This window comes from Lagenorhynchus albirostris, chromosome 18 (assembly GCF_949774975.1).
Source record: "Lagenorhynchus albirostris chromosome 18, mLagAlb1.1, whole genome shotgun sequence".
In the NCBI taxonomy this organism is placed as follows: domain Eukaryota; kingdom Metazoa; phylum Chordata; class Mammalia; order Artiodactyla; family Delphinidae; genus Lagenorhynchus; species Lagenorhynchus albirostris.
This window is the reverse complement of record NC_083112.1, coordinates 1428453-1446919: the sequence shown is the minus strand read 5'-3', so window position 1 is coordinate 1446919 and position 18467 is coordinate 1428453. Positions and strand designations below refer to the sequence as shown.

The window sequence follows — 18467 nt, the reverse complement described above, 5'->3', positions numbered from 1 at the left end:
TTTTCTGTGTCATCAACCTTTCCCAATCCGTCTCTCCCTGGCTCCTTCTTATCCATAGCTTATAAAACATTCCGCAACGCATTCTTTCTTTAAACAGAGATCCTAGGTTCTGGCCCCCATCAGCTTCCTCACTTGTTATTCATAGCTCAGGATCGAGCTCAGGCGTCACCTCCTGCATATTTCACCTTCCTTGGCCACCGCCCCGCATGTATCTCTATCACACTATCATTCTGACAGACTTTTGTTAGACTGTGGATTCTCTGGTCAGAATTTCATCTACTTTACCTTGGGATCCCAAACCTGGTGCTTTGCCATAGGCACGTAGTAGGAAGTTGATACATAATGAATGAGTGAAGTTGCAAGAGATAGAATATCTTAAAAAAAAAAAAGAAAGAAAAAGGCTAAGGTGTATTGCACATTATGCAGTCGATTTTCCTTAATATCACATAATTATTTTGACATTTTCATTTTATAAGGGTGATGAAATAGTCAAGAGGTTATATTTTTTCCCAAAAAAGTTGAAAAAGAAAAAAAATTGGTACTTTCCTTCCCTCCTATAATTTTCGAATAGGTTAACTCTTCTTTTTTGTAATATATATCTGTAACAGAATCATTCCGTGCACCCACATTTTCATATGGACCTGATGGAAACGGTTTCTCGCTTGGATGCAGTAAAAATTGGAGACAAGTCTTTGGTGATGAAAAGAAATATTGGCTACTTCCAATATTTTCAAGGTAGTTTATAAAATGCACGTCTCAGGAATTATGGAACCTGTGATTGTCTCTCTGATTAAATGATTCAGAGAATATAGTATATTATGACATTATGAGCCTTAAGAATGAAAACTCAGAATATCTTGATTACATGAAATATTTTATTTTTCATGTTTTTTATAAGGGTGAAGGAGAGTTTAGGCATATATTTGAATGAGAAAAAAAAGATGATTCATAGAAAATAAGAATCACTCTTTTTCTTTCAAAATGAAAATAAGTTTGTGAAGTAAAGAATCATAAGAATTTATATTTATTAGCCATATCTTCAAAGATTTCCAGTACAGGTTATGTATTCTGTTGTGTCTTAAATCAAAGAAGACCCAACACATAATGCAGTTTTTACCTGCATTTAAATTTAAATGAGAATATATGCTCAAGATGATTCATAATTTCCTTTTCTCTCAAATTCTCAGCCATCCTAGGCCATGTATATACCAAAAGTCATTATAGAGAAGGAAAAGTATTTGAAATTCAAGTACCATATTTGTAAGTGTTGTGGGTTTTTTCCTTTTTTCCCTTAACAAGGAACTGTATTGCTTGTTATTTTGTCTGAAAATGACATATTTGCATTCTTTCTTTTTTTTGGGGGCCACGCCACATGGGATCTTAGTTCCCTGACCAGAGCTTGAACCAGGCCCCAGCAGTGAAAGTTCAAAGTCCTAACCACTGGACGGCCAGGGAATTCCCAATTGCCTTCATTTTTTTTTTTTTTTTTTTTTTGGTACGTGGGCCTCTCACTGTTGTGGCCTCTCCCGTTGCGGAGCGCAGGCTCAGCGGCCATGGCTCACGGGTCCAGCCGCTCCACGGCATGTGGGATCTTCCCGGACCGGGGCACGAACCCGTGTCCCCTGCATCGGCAGGTGGACTCTCAACCACTGTGCCACCAGGGAAGCCCTTGCCTCCATTTTTGAAAGACGTTTTGCTTGGTTGTAGAATTGTGGAATTGTAGGTGCTGCTTGCATTGTTTCTGATGAGAAGTTTGTGGATATTATGTTTATTATTATTTGTGTAATATGACATTTTTCTCTGGCTGCTTTTAAGATTTTGTTTATCACTAGTTTCTTGCAATTTGATTATGACATGCCTGGTGTCGTTTTCTTCATGATTCTCGTGCTTAGGATTGTTGAGCTCCTTGGAGCTGTAATTTTTAAACTTTCATCAGATTTGGAAAGTACTTTTAACCACTGTCTCTTCAAGTATTTCTTCTGCCGCCTCCCTCCCCTGGTCCCTGCAGGGACCCCAGCTACACGTCTGTGGCTCCTCAGGAGGCTCCGCCACGGCTCACTGGTGCTGCTCACCGTCTGTTCAGTCCTTTTCCTGAGTTTCATCTTCAAGTGCACCAGTCTCTTCTGTGCGCTTTATCTGTTGTCTCTTATATTCAGGTGTTTCCACTCCGACTGGTTGGAACATAGACTATTATTTTTTAAGGTTATTTTCTCTAAACAGAAATTTCAGTGTTGGCAGTTGGGTTTTTTGTCTTTGTTTTTTTTTCCCTTTCTTTGAAGATGCTGTTCCATTATCATCTGGCTTGGGTTGTTTGTGTCAGTAAATCAGCGTCTCTCGTATCTTTATTCCGCTGTTTGTACAGGCACACCTCGAGATTATTGCAGGTTTGGTTCCAGACCACCGCAATAAAGCAAATACAGTAAAGTGAGTCGTACGAATTTTTTGGTTTCCCAGTGCATATAACAGTCTATAACCATAGACTGTTAATTGTTCAATAGCATTATGTGTAAAAAAAAACAGTGTACATACTTTGATTTAAAAATACTTTATTGCTAAAAACTGCTAATCGTTATCTGAGCCTTCAGCAAGTCGTAATCTTTTTGCTGGTAGAGGGTTTGAAGTATTGTGGGAATTGCCAAAATGTGACACAGAGATGCAAAGTGAGCAAATGCTGCTGGGAAAATGGCACCGATAGACTTGCTCAATGTAGGGTTGCCTCAAACCTTTAATTTATAAAAATCACAGTATCTGCAAAGCACAGTAAAATGAAACACAATAAAACGAGGTATGCTTGTAAATTACTATGTCTTTTTTTCCCCTGTGGCTACTTTTAAGATTTTATCTTTATCACTGGTTTTAAGTAGTCTGATGATGATGTTCCTTAGTATGGTTGGCCTTGTGTTTATCCTCTTTGGAGTTCATTAGGCTTCTTGGATCTATGAACTTGTAGTTTTCATCAAATCTGAATTATTTATTTATTCATTTATTTATTCATTCATTTGGCTGCATTGGGTCTTCGTTGCTGTGCGCAGGCCTTCTCTAGTTGCAGCGAGCAGGGGCTACTCTTTGTTGCTGTGTGCGGGCTTCTCATTTAGTGGCTTCTCTTTGTTGTGGAGCACAGGCTCTAGGCACATGGCTTGCAGTAGTTGTGGCACACGGGCTCACTAGTTGTGGCACATGGGCTCAGTAGTTGTGGCTTGCGGGCTCCAGAGCGCAGGCTCAGTAGTTGTGGCGCATGGGCTTAGTTGCTCCCATGGCATGTGGGATCTTCCCGGATCACGGCTCTAACCTGTGTCCCCTGCATTGGCAGGAGGATTCTTAACCACTGTGCCACCAGGGAAGTCCAATCTGAATAATTTTGAAATAATTTTCAATTGTTTTTTCTGTCTGCTTCCCTCTTCCTGTGCCCTTCCCCCACTAGCTTTTCAGTTCTCTTAAATATATGTCGTGACCCACCGGTCATTGCTGTTGTCCCTCCCTTCTCCCCCTCCATCTTTTTTCTCTTTGCTTCAAATTGGATTGTTTCTGTTGTTATGTCTGTGAGTTCACTTATCTTTTCTTCTGTATTGTCTACTGTTAAGCTCATCCAGTGAATTTCTTATTTCAGATATTCTATTTTTCAGCTCCAGAAGTTCAATTTGGTTCTTTTTTATATCTTACATTTCATTTCTCTTTATATCCACTTTCTCCAGTTAATTCATGGACATATTTATAGTCACTGGTTTAGCGTCTCTGTTTCAAGTGGTCACGGTCATTTCTAAATCTTTTCTGTTGACTTTATTTTCTTCCACTTGTGATCACATTCTCCTGCTTTTTAGGCTGGTAATTTTTGATTGGATGGTGGACATTTTGAATTCTGAGTGTTTAAATTTGGTCTCCCTTTAAAGGATGTTGAATTTTGTTTTGGCCGACTTCTGTTTCAGCTTAGTCCTCCTGATGCTGCTTAAACCTGTGCTTGGGTGTAAAGTAGCATTTTCTCTAGGGCAGGTTTAGTCCTACAGCAAAGGTGAGAGCCTGCTGCGGTCTCTGCCGTATCCACATGTTCAGTGAGGTCTCTCTGCTCTGGCAGGTCGAATGCAAAGGGCTTTCAGTGCTGGGCAGGCTCTGAATTGTTCAGCTTACACTCCCCAGTTGTTCTTTTCCCAGATTCACATGTGTGGCTTAGTATTCATCAGAAGACTCAAGTAAAACCCTGTGCAGATTTCTGTAGCCCTTTCTCTGCACATATCCCTCTTCCTCAGCTCTGTCCGATAGAAGCAAACCTCCTCGTCTTCTCGAAACTCCCATCTCTGTCACCTTAATTCAGTGAGACCACCTTGCTCTGCACATCCCCCTGTTGGTGCTCAAGTTCTGGCAGAAGCTGCAACTCCTTGGTTAGTTTCTCTTCTTTCAGACACCACAGTTCTGTGCTGCCTGTTTTGAAAAGAGTTGTTGTATGTACTGTTGAACAGGAGGTCAAATATACCGTTTAATCCATCTTGGCTGGAAATGGAATTCCCTGCGGTACACAGTTTTGATGTTTTTAGAATGTAGAAGGCATAGCTGTACTTTTTTTTAATTTGTGAACTTCTTGAAGCCAGAGATTTTCTTTTCTTTTGTTCAGTGGTATATCCCTAGCACTTCAAATGGTACTCAGAACATCCAGTATATTTTCGTTTAATGAACGTTGTTGAATAAATAAATATGTGGAACTTACATCTTGAATTTCAGTTTGAGCATTTATGATATCTTTAAATGATTGTGATAAGCAGGTCAGTTACCCAAATATTTGAATATGTATGTTTATCATAACTTTAATAGACATGATCATTTTAATAGTCATGGAAGATACTATTTTTAACTATATGTAAATTATAAAAGAAAAAGACTTACTTCCTCAGTAGAGTCTAATAACTGTCTAAATTAGAAATCTTAGAAATCATTCTCTGAAATGACAAGTTGTGATCATTTTATACCATGCCTATGGAAAATAGATGTTAAATTGACCACTTAGATTGAACTGAACATGATTAAATTATTACTGATATTTTTCTTATGCAGTCAGGGTGATGGCTGCAGTTTTCCGACTCGTCTTGTGGGGACGGATCCAGAACAAGCATCTGTTTCAAACCACAGTGAAAATACCAGAAGGTGCGCTTCTTGTCATTACGTTTTTCAGAATTCATTATAGAGCAAACTGTGTGTGTGTGTGTGTGATACATAGATGAATATAGTAGTGACGTAGCAAGCCAGCACAGATAAAGAGAAATTCTATTCAGTTTTTTTAACTGAGGGTTAAAATGTGGATATAGCTGATACGCTCAGGATAACCATATTTTTTTATCATTCAAACCAGAACACTTTTGAGAGTAATAAAGTGAACGCTTGCTGTTAGTAGTTGAAGCAGGACAGTCTCATGTCACTGGACGCGTCTGGCAGGGTAGGAAGCACGGCTACCCTACCTGCGCTGCCTCTTCCTAGAAACGAAGACTCTTTGAAGATTTGATTATGTTGGTTTATATCAGTTACATTTTCAAAGAAGTTAGTCATTGTACTATTCACCATTTTATTTTGATAAACAGATTTTAACTGCAGCGTGAAAATGATATTAATGAGGATTCAAAAATACAAATACAAAATTTTTCTTCTTCGTCTTAGAGGATATTTTCTCAGAGTTTGTATGGCGAGCACACTGATTCATAAATTCAGAGAAATAGTTCATTTTAAATGAAATTTTAAAGGAGATAGAGATGCTTCTGTCAAAGTGAAACACTTGAAACTTACTGACTACAGAAATAAGTTGTGGAGGAGGAGGGATTATAAATTCCAAGCTAGCGGATTAATTTTGGAAGCACATAGGCCTTAGAACCTAGGACCTCAGAGCTCCAAGAAGTTACTTAAACTGTCTGAGCCTCAGCTGCCAGCTCTATGAGAGGAGGATTTGTACTCCCTTCGGGGGTTATTGTGAAGATTGCGATGGTGTGTAGAAAGCACCCAGCACAGCGTCTGCCCATAGTGGGTCCCCAGCAATACTAGTTCCCTTTTCCTTCTTCTTTTTTTCCTCCATTCCCTCCCTCCCTGGATGTCTTAGCTAGAAAACTAAGTCTACGCTAAATCACTAAATCATTTTTTCCCCTTAGATCTATACTGCAGAGGTAGAAAGCAGAAAACTTGGGAAATGACAGGTAATCTTTTTGTCCTGGCCACAGACATAGATCCTCACCTGTCCTTGTGCTACCTTACGGCTCTTGATTAACATGTTAAGAATGTTTCAGATTGGCCTCTGAAGCTGTTTTTCTTTCATCTAATTGTTTTCGTTGGCAGTGCTGAGTACAAGTTCTTGGGTCTAGAGAGCCATTTAATGCGGGGGGTTGGGGCACATTTTCTCCTGAAGATGGAGCTTTTTCAGAGTGCTGAGATCTCATGAGTTGCCCTCACATATTTAGGAGAAGGAATACTAATTTGCTGCTTATTAATTAAGTATTATTAATTGAGCATTAGACTATTTACTAAATTATTTGCTCCTCTTTCAGTATTGGCTCAAACCCACCCTTTCCTATCAAACCGCTTAGTGAATCAAAAAACCGCTTGTTGGACAGTGAATCTCAGTGGCTAGAGAATGGATCTGAAGAAGGTGTTATCAGATCAGGTAATGCCGTCATCTGAAAACATTGCTTTGTCTGGTTAAAATGAAAATCACCAGGTTTAATAAATGTGGAAAAATTAAAATACATTATGTGCTATTTTAAAATACTAAAATATTTGAAACTTTTTAATAAAATATCTTACACGTGGGCCGTTAGCGTTTACTGGTAGCTTTCACGGAGGCGAAGGTTGAGTGAGGAAGTGTAGTGGCTGCTGCCGTGTTTTTTCTGTTCGCAATTTTGTTTTTCCTTGTTGTTACCCAGCCGTGTGTTTTGTCACCTCAGATGTAGAAAATTCTTTCGGCATAATATTCTGGATAATGCTTAAACAAGGTTAATTTGGGGGTCATAGCTTTTGCTTATTTGAAAATAATTTTGAAATGCCTCGTACTCTTTGGCTGTCTTGTCTTAGTATAAAAAGAGTGCACTGAATGTATTTGAACCATGATGACTCTTAATCATTTCATGAACTGTGGTACATTATACAACAGTTGATAAGACACAAGTGGGCTTTTGAATCAGGCCTCGGTTTATAATATAGTCTGGCCACTCACTAGCATTATAGCTTAAAACATATCTGTGGTTCTTAATAATACTAGTAATAACATTCTTCTTGCACTGTAGGAAAATGGTTTGGTACTAACTCTAGGAAATACCCTAAAACTTGAAAGCTTGCTGTCACGATTTCTGATTTGTTGTTATTGTCATTTTGGCTTTCAGCAGCATTTAAATTCTCTTAAATTAGTTTCATTGAGACCTTCATTCAGGGGACTTCCCTGGTGGCCCAAGGGTTAGGAATCCACCTGCCAATGCAGGGGACACAGGTTCGAGCCCTGGTCCGGGAGGATCCCACATGCCGCAGAGCAACAGAGCCCATGTGCTGCAGCTGCTGGGCCTGTGCTCTGGAGCCCGTGAGCCACAACTACTGAGCCCGTGTGCCACAGCTACTCAAGCCCACGTGCCTGGAGCCTGTGCTCCGCAACAAGAGAGGCCACTGCAGTGAGAAGCCCGTGCACCACAACAAAGACCCAGCACAGCCAAAAATAAATAAAATAAAATAAATTTTTAAAAAAAATCTTCATTCAGGTCATTAGACCCTCAGTATAAAATAAAGGGAAAAATCCATTTGTGAACTTGAAATTATTGCTCCTGAACATCTTTAGAGCCAATGGACGTTTTTACAAAAATAAGCATAAAACCAGACTTTGAGATTTTAGCACTGCTTTCCTTCCTTCTGGTTTCTAACAGAAGGCAAATGGTTGGCACCAGAAGCCTATTTAGTGCTTACATAATACTTGCTTTTACTGTAATCATCAACTTTACCATTTAGCCAGAAACTTAATACTTCTTTTTTTTTTAATACTTCTTTTTTTGTCATGTCATATATAATTATGTGCTTACAGGGACAAATAACCATGTAACAGTGGCAATAGAAAATTGAGTACCACTTGTTCATAACTAACCAGTTGAATAAGAGCAAGGTAAGACAGTATAAAGGTAATTTCTCCAAAAATTAGTTTATTTGCATGTCATAATCTCAAAACAGTTTGCAATTCAGTCTTTTTTACTCTTTCCATTATATCAGCAAAATCAGGTAGTTCAGGAGAGATTGGAAGGTAACGTCTGCCTAACTCCCATTTTTCTTACCACTCCTAGCATGATCTTACTGGATATTTATTGGTAGATTAATGAGGAAACTAATAAAAATTGTTAGGATTGGTATATGGACAACTACCCTTTTCACTGAACGGTACCTTATTAATTAGTTTAAGGAAAAAAGGTGACTTTTGCCCACTACTGAAGATATTTGATCCAGAGAAGAGTGACTAAGATTAAAGTCTGAAAAAAAGACTTAAGAGGTTCATTGATGTTATTTACTTGGTAAAAGATACAGCAGAAGAGCAGCTTACTGCAGCCAAGTACATGAGTCAGTGATGCCTTTGCAGTAGCCAGAGGAGGCGCGGTAGCCAGAGGAGGTTGATTGAAGTAGGAATGGAAGCCCTTCCCCATGGGCCAGTAGGAGCAGTGAGGGCAGTGCTAACACTGACTGAATGCAGGGATGTAGTGAACTCTCCTGCTGCTTAAAAACAGAGAAGACAGGTATGCACATTCAAGTCGGAAGCTAAGCTCACTGGCTCAGCAGCATCACGCGCAGCTGTTAGAGTTTTGAAAACCTACGTGTAGTGTTTCTTGGTTACCTATTGCTACCTAACAAATTATCACACACTTAGCAGCTTAAGACAACACACCTTTATTACCTCAGTTGCTCTGTTCTCATCTGTAGTCTCATCTAGGGGACATCTGCTTCCTTGCTTGGTGTTTATCATTAGCATTCAGTTCCTTACAAGGACCTGGAGTCCATGTCCAAGTCACAGCCAGAGCCTAAGACTCAGAGAGCATCAGAAACAGCCCCCGGTGGGGCTCCGGGCAGGCAGAGGGCAGCAGGAGCTGCAGGCGGTGATCCCGTGTCATTGGCAGCCCCACCGCGTCTTCTCAGTGTAGGCTGTAGGCGGAACAATGGCTGATGCTCGCGGTGGTTGAGAATCCTCACTGAAATTCCCATAAACATCTGATAGCAGTCTTCTCAGATTATGCCCAAGTTAACACTAAGGGAAAAGTGTAAGGATCTGCCTCTATTAAAATGCTCACTTAATGGCTTCAGGGAAAGTCAGTGATCTGTCCCTTATTTACAGCGTCTAAGAACCTTTATTATTATTAGAATATTAGTAATATTAAAGTATTTCTTTCCTTTTGTGTTGTATTAGCAGCTTTATACCTTAGCCCAAAGAACTATTTAATCTTATTTTCAGAAATATAAAATCAAGTTTTAATCAATAATTCAATTGTTTCCGGTTTTATAGGTTTATAAAAAACATTATGGACTGAATATTTTCAGTTTTATACGCAAGATGATGATCAGTGGAATTAAATAATTGAAGTATAAATGAAGATATATTTTTTAAAAAAGGAAACCTTTGTACAGATTGTTGGATCCACAGAAGCACTGCTCCAGAGCTGGAAGATGCCTTAATCTTAAATGAGCCCACTTGTTCAACACTGACTTACAGCTACAAAAGTGACTTAATTTTACTTTGGAAATAACATTTACTCATAATAACGTATTATGATATGCTATAATATGAGCTGTCAGGTCACATGTTAACATGGCGTATGTATTCTTTTGATACCTGAGTTACATTATTAGAGTTCTTAGTATCCATATAAATTTTCACTCCAGAAACACAAGGTAAAAAACTTGTTTTAAGTGAAGTACATCTAGGTCAGTATGGTGGCTGAGAGTGCTTGTACTGTGTAAGAAAAAGAAAATAATTGCTTTAAAAACAACTTGGTGTTTGCTAATTTATAGTTACTGTTTTATACTTTTCAACATTTTTACTAAAGATTTTTTTTATTGTTGCTATAAAATAACACTCAGAAGGATTTAGATACCTAATCATTTAAAACATGGAGCATATTTGTATAATTCATTGAAGGCTTAGTTCTAAGCATTAATTAAACCATGTGCAGTGTTGTGCCCAAGGCTTAAAGAAAATTTGGCAGTATAAGAAATTTTTTTGTTTCTCTCTGCTCTCAATATACTCTTGTTGAACTTTCATGGGTATTTATACAGGTAGAGAAACAAAGGTTACGTGTGCTGTAGAAATACTGGACACAGTAGGATTGGGTAGAAGTGGCTGGAAGAAAAATAAAGCGAAAGACAAGCTACAGAAAGCTGTTAAAGTATGTTTCCAGAGTGCTGCCTGCTGCTGAGCTGACTTGCAAATTTCAATTTAGGTAATGACTGAAATTTGCTTTGAAACTTTTTACAGTAATCCTATAATAGCTTAAACAGCAACATAAAATACAATTTGAACTAGGGTCAAACTGTTCAGCATAACACTGCTCTCGAGAAGGAAATTCTCACTTGAGTATCATTCAAAGCTTCCATTCTCTGAGAGGTGGATTCCACTCTTACATGCAGGATTTTAAATCTGACTTCCTAACAGCAACCCCTTTCTGCCTAGACACTTATCCCCCTTTTCCTTTTGAAATCCAATCTAAGTGACAGGGATCGTTGCATTGATTCTAAAGGAAAATAGTGTCCTATAGCGGAGAAACAATATACAGATGTTACTCCTCCTTTATACTCTGCTTAGTCAGACACACACAAGCTAAAATGACTGATTGCTTCCAGTGGTGGGTGGAGATCAGTTTTAACCAGCGTCTGTAAAAACATGTTATAGTTTCCTTGTCTACAAAATGGGGTTGGGGAGAGGGGTGTTAAGAATGATTTCGACTGGACGACCTTTAACATTCTTCAATTTCTAATTTTGCATAATACCTTACTTAACATTCGTCCAACAGGTATATTTGGAGTTCCTTCTGGACGCCAAACAATATACTAGGGATAGCTCTATAATCTCCTAATGTAGCACAAATTTTATAGCCTACTATTCCAGGTTTATAATTTATAGGATTTGTCTAATTCCATGGGCTATATTAATATTAGATGTTAAAAGCAAGTAATTTTTTCCCCCTTTGAACTAGAGGAATGAGTTTAGCTTTGAAAATATAGTTTGGAATACTGTAATACAGTTTCTACCTTTATTTCAACACTGTAGTCTTAATAATCTTGATTCTAGAAAACTTATGAGTTAAGGGATATCAGTTTACCAACCAGAAACACCAATTCAGTTTGACGGTTTGAGTATTATAAGGAAATAGTAAATGTTTAAACGTAAGTGACTGCTTTCAGAAATGTCCTGGTACTTCTTGTGGGTATTTTTACATTCAGGTCAAAGGATTTGCATGCACCTAACAACTGAGGAAACTTACTTTTCCCTTTAACCTATTTGGGTGCTTTTGTGGTGTTTCTTTTTCAGTTCTTTCCCTATGTTAACATCATCTTAATAGCATTAGTAAACACCTTTTCAGGAATTTTCAGCTAAAGCCTTTTAATTTAGTTACCTTTGGTTTAATTAATTTATGGCCAACATTTGCCATGTTCTAAATATTTGGCTTCGTTTAGTTGTACATATTAATGACTGTTGGCAAGGGCCTACAAGTGGTATGGGAATCAGGGAAAGGCTGACTCTTTGGTATTTCTCTGGGATTGATTAGTGCTGCCAACCTTTGCGGAGAAATGGTCAGAATGAAGCCCTGTCAAAATTTATTAGTACTGTCTTTGTTCCTTCAAACACTTGAACAGTTGTGATAATATTTAAGGAAAATAAAAGTTGAATTTCAGGTCTTGCCATTGCCATTAAAAACAAATTAGACAGGAAACTTGGTTTTACGTGGGTACAAACTTACTTGAATATTCAGTACCTGAGGCATCTGACCACTGTCACTGTGCCAAACCAAAGAGCAGCTACAGCTTAGTGGTCACTGAACTTGCACCGCTTACATAGTATAGTTTCATCTTTGCATATGGATGATTTTTTAAAATCCTTTGACATATTTAGTGGTTATGATCCAAAGTGTCATAAGTTAGCTTAAATCAAATATGCAATGTTTACTTGAATTTATTTCTATTAATAGCAGATTTTGACTGTAGGATTTTCAGATTTTCAGTCATGTGAGATTTCCCTTCCGTCATCTTTAAAGCAGATGCATTTTAAGGGCTCAGTGTTAGGATCTGCATATTTGGGGCGCTGATAAGACAACTGACTTACAGATGTTTTGCTTACATTTTGTTCTAGGACTAGCACTGCTATCAATGGAAAGTATTTTTAACTAATCTGTTAGAGAAATTAACCATATTTTTGCATTTCAGCCAAAATAAAGACCGTATCTCATATTCTATAAGATACAGCTAATATGTAAGTCTAAAATTCATGTGTTTCTTATGATCTGAACTATATTTTCCAACTTAAATTAAAAATGCAAGATAGATTCAGCAAGGTCCGTATATTTCTAACGACTTCACTTTGTATTATTTTGTTGAGCTGCATAAAGCAGCAAGGAATTGTGTTTGTATTAAAAGCTTCAGAAAGCTGTTGAGTTTATCACATTTGTACATGATTGCAGGTTAGTCTATGCCCATTTACAGAAAAGGTGGACACTATTTTGAAGTGATCTTTAATATGTTTTTATATAAACAAATTTGAAATAGTTTACTTTGGTTGTTTTTACATATCATGTCCGTAAATCTTGTATTTGTTTTTCATAAGTGTAACCCTGGACCATGACTTAATGTTATCTTTGCTTTGCCTTTTGGGTGGCCTAACCTACATTAACATGAAGGCTGAACATTTTAAAACTTGTTTTTTTCCAAAAATCGTAATAATGATTACTTTATTAATAAATAAATAAAGTCCTGTATTTGAACAGCTGTTGTTGCTGTTGTTGTTGTTAGAGTATGACTGTTGCTTTAGTCACCTGGCAGGTGTGGCAAGGTACAGTGTTGCCTTGGGAAAGCGATGGGGCTGATCCTTCGGGTAACCGCGGGGACTACCTGAGTGCGGCGACACTGTGGTCTGCCTACGCCAGAGCACACACGGCTTTATCAAAAACGTTTTAATTTAGCTTTTATTGAACAATTTTCAATTGTCCCCTTCATCAAACCTAAGAACTTCCATTCTTTGAAAGCCATTCTGTTAAAAGAATGAAAAGTCGAACACTGGAAAAAGAATACCTGAAAAAGGACTCATATCCAAAACACATAAATCATCCTTAAATTTCAATACTGAGGTGACAACCTGATTTTTTTTAAACAGACTATTGTTTGTCTGGTTTGTTTTTTGGCTGCGCCGCCTGGCTTAAGGGTCTTAGTTCCGGGGGAAGTCCCCCAAAATAGACGATGTCCAATTGTCCAATTTTTGGAGCAAATCTCACCAGAAACCGCTATTTTTAGGAGCGCGTTTAACTGGAAAAGTAGATTTTTTTCATGTCCGCTTAGGCAAGACCTGTCGGCAGAACGTAAGCGAGCATGCACGGCAAAGCCCCCGGCAGAATCTCGCACCGAGGCCCAGAGGCCAGAGCGCGGTCGGCAGCTTTATTGCGGCTGCGCGCAGGTTGCGTTCCGCATCCCGTAAGACGCAGGCGCCGTCCGTTCCGTCCTCAGGACAAGAGAAGCGAGACGCGATCCGACCGAAACACACTGCGGGCGGTGGGGAGCGCGGGCCCGGGGCCTCCGTCGCAGGCACTCGCTCGGCTTGGCCGGGGCTCCGTGGGGCTCCGGCCAGAGGCTCCCGCTCGTCGCCGCAGGACGCAGGCGGCGTGGCGCGGGTCAGGACCACTTCCCGGTGACCTTGAGGTGGCCGAGCTGGTCCTCCAGCCGCCGGGACGCGGGGAACTTGGACGCCTGCGCCGCCTTGAGCGCCTGGAAGGCGGCCGCCCGGCGGGCCGCCGCGTGGCCGCGCTCCTGCTCGGCCGTGAGGAAAGGCCGGCTGAGCCAGTAGTGGTTCTCCGCCTCGACCTCCAGGCGGCGGACCATGTTCTGCTTCGCCTGCGCCGACACGGGTCGCGGCCGCCGGTGCTTCCCGATCCACTGCCGGCCGGGGATGCGGCCGCGGCGCAGGACCGCGGTCAGGAACATGGCGCCTGCCGAGGGCACAGACGCGGGAGTCGGCAGCGCGCCGGCCACGGGGAGAAGGGAGAGGGGAGCCCCGCCGCCGCCCGCAGGCCAACCCGACCGCGCCCCAACACTCACCAGCCGCGCCTCACGGCCGCCCTCCTCACACCGGCACACGACGCCGGAAGCCGGAAGCCGCAAGCGCGCTTTCTCGACGCGCCGCCCGTCTCCTCGCGCGAGGCTTCAGCTCTCGCGAGAAGGGCCTTGCGCGAGTCGCGGAACCAATGGCGTTTCCGGCGCCGGGATTCAAACGTGCGCGGGCGCTGAGGACGAGCGTGGGGCTGGTCCATGGATCTGATCCGGGGCTTCTGCGGGAAGCTGCGGTCTCTGGCCGTCACCCTGGACGGCGAGACGGCTCGGCTGCATCGAGCGCTGGACGGAGAGGACAGCGGTGAGTGAGCCGCGTGAGGGGCGCTGGCGCGCGCACTGGCCGACCGACAGGCGGCTGACTGTGAGGAGCCCTCCCGGGGGAGGCGGCGGCGCCCTTCGCCCCAGGCACCCCCGGGCCCGACCAGCGCTGCGCGCAGCCTCTGCCCCACCAGGGACGCGGGGCGGAGAAACAGCCGCACTTAGAAACCAAAGCCCTAATCGAGCCGGCAGGCTGGGCTCGCAATGCACACGCTCATTTACACACGACGAGCTTTCAAGTGCACGTAGTGGGGGCTTATCAAGAAAAATACGACCAAGAGAACGTTTCTTCTAACCGCAGCCGCTCAGCCCTGTTCTTGACATGTAGAGTGACTTTGGTCTCACCCAGATGGTCCACAGTTGCAGTGTCTGTATTTTTCCCAACAAACCGTACTGCCAAAACGAAAGCTAATACGCAGTACTGCTTTTTAAGATATAGGTAAAGCAAAATTCTCCACCACTAACGTTTGTATTAAGAGACTTTTTGAAGTTGTTGCAAGAGTAGTGCAGATTTTGAGATTATTTTGTGCGTCATAACTGTAATCCGCCTTAAAATATCGCACCCTGTAGACGCAGACTCATTTTCCTTTAACTATATTATGAATAGTTTTCCAGCCATTTAAAAATGTTTATGCTTGTGCCTGTGAAAGCAATATTATGTGCACGGCAAAAAATTTGAGGTAACAGAGAAGTAGAAAGAAGAAAATAAGTCTTTGCTATAACTTCATCGTCAGAAGACACAGCTATTAATAGTTCAGTAGCTTTTCTACCATCCTTACTTTTAGCGTTGCCTTGTTTTGCTTGACTTTGTTTACGTAGTTGAGATAACACTATAAGACACAAAACTGTATTAATGGTTTTGGCATTTTTAGACAGCTGAATAGTTTTCCATAAAGCTTTTGCTAATTTACCTCCTTACCAATCTATTGCCTGGTTACACACATTCTTTCTTTTCTTTTGGTTTTACAAGAAAAAGTTGGAATAATTTTTTCAATTCCTGGCCTGCATGTATTACAGAAAATATGGAATTGTGATAATTAGAGAAAATGAACATCCCCTAAATTCGCCTTCTATGATCACAGTTATGAATCTCATAAAATTCACCATGTTAAAGGATACAATTCAGTGGTTTTCAGTATCTTCACAGAGGTGTGCAACCATCATCACACTGAGTTTAGATTTTCATAACCCCCCGAAACAAACCCCGGTGACTGTTGACAGCCAGTCCCCGGAATCTTGCTCCCACCTACCGCACTGCTTTATGCGGCCGCTAATCTACTTTCTGTCTCTCTAGATCTGCCTATTACGGACATCTCCTATAAATGGAATTGTACAATCTGTACTCTTTTGTGACTGACATTTCACTTAGCGAAGGGTTGCAAGGTTCATCCCTGTCATGGTAGCATGTATCAGTATTTCATTACATTTTATTGCTGAATAATATTTCATTGTATGGATTTACCACATTTTGTTTATCCATCAGTTGATGAACATTTGGGTTGTTTCTACTTTGGCTATTATGACTAATGCTGTTGTAAACACTCGTGTGCCAACGCTTTATGTGAACGTAATATCTTCAGTTCTCTTTGGTATGCATTTAGAAGTGGAATTGCTGGGTCATATGGTAAATCTGTGTTTAGCTTTTTGAGGAACGACCAAATTGTTTACCAAAGTGTACCACTGTACATTTCCCCCAGCAGTGAATAAGGGATGCAGTTTCTCCACTTCCTCATCAACATTTGTTATTGTCTGTCTTTTTTTTTTTTTTTTTTTTTTTGCGGTACGCGGGCCTCTCACTGTTGTGGCCTCTCCCGTTGCGGAGCACAGGCTCCGGACGCGCAGGCTCAGCGGCCATGGCTCACGGGCCCAGCCGCTCCGCGGCACGTGGGATCTTCCCAGACCGGGGCACGAACCCGTGTCCCCTGCATCGGCAGGTGGACTCTCAACCACTGCGCCACCAGGGAAGCCCTATTGTCTTTCTTTTTAATTATAGTCATTCTAGTGGTATGAAATACAATATCACTGTGTTGTTGATTTGCATTTTCCTAATGAAAATTGGTCAACTCTTTTTTTTATACAGCAGGTTCTTATTAGTTATCCATTTTATACATATTAGTGTATATATGTCAATCCCAATCTCCCAATTCATCCCACCACCACCACCACCCACCCTCGCTTTCCCCCATTGGCGTCCATACGTTTGTTCTCTACATCTGCGTGTATTTCTGCCCTGCAAACCGGTTCATCTGTACCATTTTTCTAGATTACACATATATGCGTTAATCTACAATAGTTGTTTTTCTCTTTCTGACTTACTTCACTCTGTATGACAGTCTCTAGGTCCATCCACATCTCTACAAATGTGAAAATTGATCAACTTTTAACAGGTGGAAGGAGATAGTCTTGAAAGGAGGCATATTATAGAAAAGAGAAATCTTTTTAAAAACTGCTTCTATGTCAGGTATATGACCAACTGGTTAATTAGAAAGGTGATGGTACAGTGGATAAAGGATTTCTTTTCAGTGCCAGGTCAATTGCACACTCATATGGAAAAAAAAGAATGGATCTTGATCCTTACCTCTTGCCATACACAAAAATCAATTCCTGATGGATTGTAGCTCTAAATGCAAAAGGCCAGGACTTCCCTGGTGGTGCAGTGGTTAAGAATCCACCTGCCAATGCGGGAGACACAGGTTCGAGCCCTGGTCCCAGAAGATCCTACACGCTGTGGAGCAACTAAGCCCATGCACCGCAGCTCCTGAGCCCGCCTAGAGCCCATGCTCTGCAACAAGGGAAGCCACTGCAATGAGAAGCCCGCACACCTCAATGAAGAGTAGCCCCTGCTCGCCGCAACTAGAGAAAGCCCACGTGCAACAACGAAGACCCAATGCAGCCAAAAATTAATTAATTAATTAAATTAATGCAAAAGGCCAAACAATAAAGCTTTTAGAAGAAAACAAAGCATTGTCACTGGCAAAGATTTTAAAAATAGGAACCAAAACGTACTCACCATAAATGAAAAACAGATAAGTAGGACTACATTCCCTCTTCCTTCCTCCAGTCCCTGCTCTGAGTGCTGATTACATAGGTATGTTCACTTTGAAAGTTCATCAAACTATATACTTATGATTTCTATACTTTTCTGTATGTATGTTATAGTTTAATAAAAATTTTAAAGAAAAGTCTTAACACTTTTCTTTGCAAATGACAGGATATAAATTATAAATAAGTATCTACAAGGATTTTGTAATTCTAAATAACTATACTAAATTACATTTTCTTTCTTTTTCTTCCTTTTCCTTGTTATACTTTTTTCTTTCAATATTCATATTGAAGACTTTGAAGATTATCCAATGAGAGTTTTACATGACCTTCATTCAGAAGTCCGGACTCTAAAGGTATCAATCCTACAATATTAATTTATCATTTTTATGTGGTAATTTAAAAAAACTAAATAGACTTAGTCAAAAGTTAAATTAAAATGTACTTTCTTTCCTCATAAAAGGATGATGTTAATATTCTTCTTGATGAAGCAAGCCTGGAAAGTCAAGAAAGCATTGGTTTCATAAAGGCAACAAAAGTACTGATGAAAAAAAATTCAATGGATATCATGAAAATTAGAGAGTTTTTCCAGAAGTATGGATATAATCCACGTGCCAAGGAAAATTCAGGTGTGAATAACTTGCATTTTATAGCATTTGTTTTAGTATTAAAGAAAGAAGGCAGCATGATTAAGACTACTATAGGCTTGGCCATTGTTTCTAGTTCTGACTCTGCCATTATATGATAGTCCTTTGATCATTTATTCAGCAATCACTGTGTTCTAGATGCAGTGCTGATCAGTGGTACAATATAAAGAC

General features: G+C 40.5%; 3 protein-coding genes across 7 annotated transcripts in view; 2 read left to right on the top strand and 1 right to left on the bottom strand.

Annotated features, from left to right (window-relative positions):
• ZDHHC20 (zinc finger DHHC-type palmitoyltransferase 20) overlaps positions 1-12955 on the top strand; it is a 73432-nt gene extending 60477 nt beyond the window's left edge. Inside the window, exons 9-13 of one of the 3 annotated variants that reach the window (XR_009536744.1) lie at positions 609-735; positions 5041-5130; positions 6120-6164; positions 6513-6628; positions 9485-9497. Coding sequence is in view for 2 of the 3 variants with exons in the window: in XM_060129071.1 (XP_059985054.1) it covers positions 609-735; positions 5041-5130; positions 6513-6628; positions 8027-8064 (371 nt within the window). In the remaining variant the exon portion in view is untranslated. Of the gene's footprint in view, positions 1-608; positions 736-5040; positions 5131-6119; positions 6165-6512; positions 6629-8026; positions 8105-9484 lie in introns of all 3 variants that reach the window. The other 2 variants (XM_060129071.1, XM_060129073.1) reach the window with 2 other exon arrangements.
• A 604-nt stretch (positions 12956-13559) lies between these two features.
• SKA3 (spindle and kinetochore associated complex subunit 3) overlaps positions 13560-18467 on the top strand; it is a 32047-nt gene continuing 27139 nt past the window's right edge. For 2 of the 3 annotated variants that reach the window (XM_060129069.1, XM_060129068.1), the window contains exons 1-3: positions 13560-14590; positions 17944-18005; positions 18113-18278. In XM_060129069.1, the coding sequence (XP_059985052.1) occupies positions 14488-14590; positions 17944-18005; positions 18113-18278 (331 nt within the window). In that variant the 5' untranslated portion in view covers positions 13560-14487. Of the gene's footprint in view, positions 14591-17676; positions 17696-17943; positions 18006-18112; positions 18279-18467 lie in introns of those variants that run through there. The other variant, XM_060129070.1, reaches the window with a different exon arrangement.
• Positions 13704-14408, bottom strand: MRPL57 (mitochondrial ribosomal protein L57). Its single transcript, XM_060129075.1, has 2 exons — positions 14278-14408; positions 13704-14168 (listed from the first exon to the last, which is right to left on the bottom strand). Exon 2 carries the CDS (start codon positions 14161-14163, stop codon positions 13855-13857), a length of 309 nt encoding a protein of 102 aa, XP_059985058.1. The 5' UTR covers positions 14164-14168; positions 14278-14408; the 3' UTR covers positions 13704-13854.

Coding starts and splice junctions, on each gene's coding strand:
- MRPL57 (XM_060129075.1), bottom strand. CDS start 14,163: ATGTTCCTGACCGCGGTCCTGCGCCGCGGCCGCATCCCCGGCCGGCAG.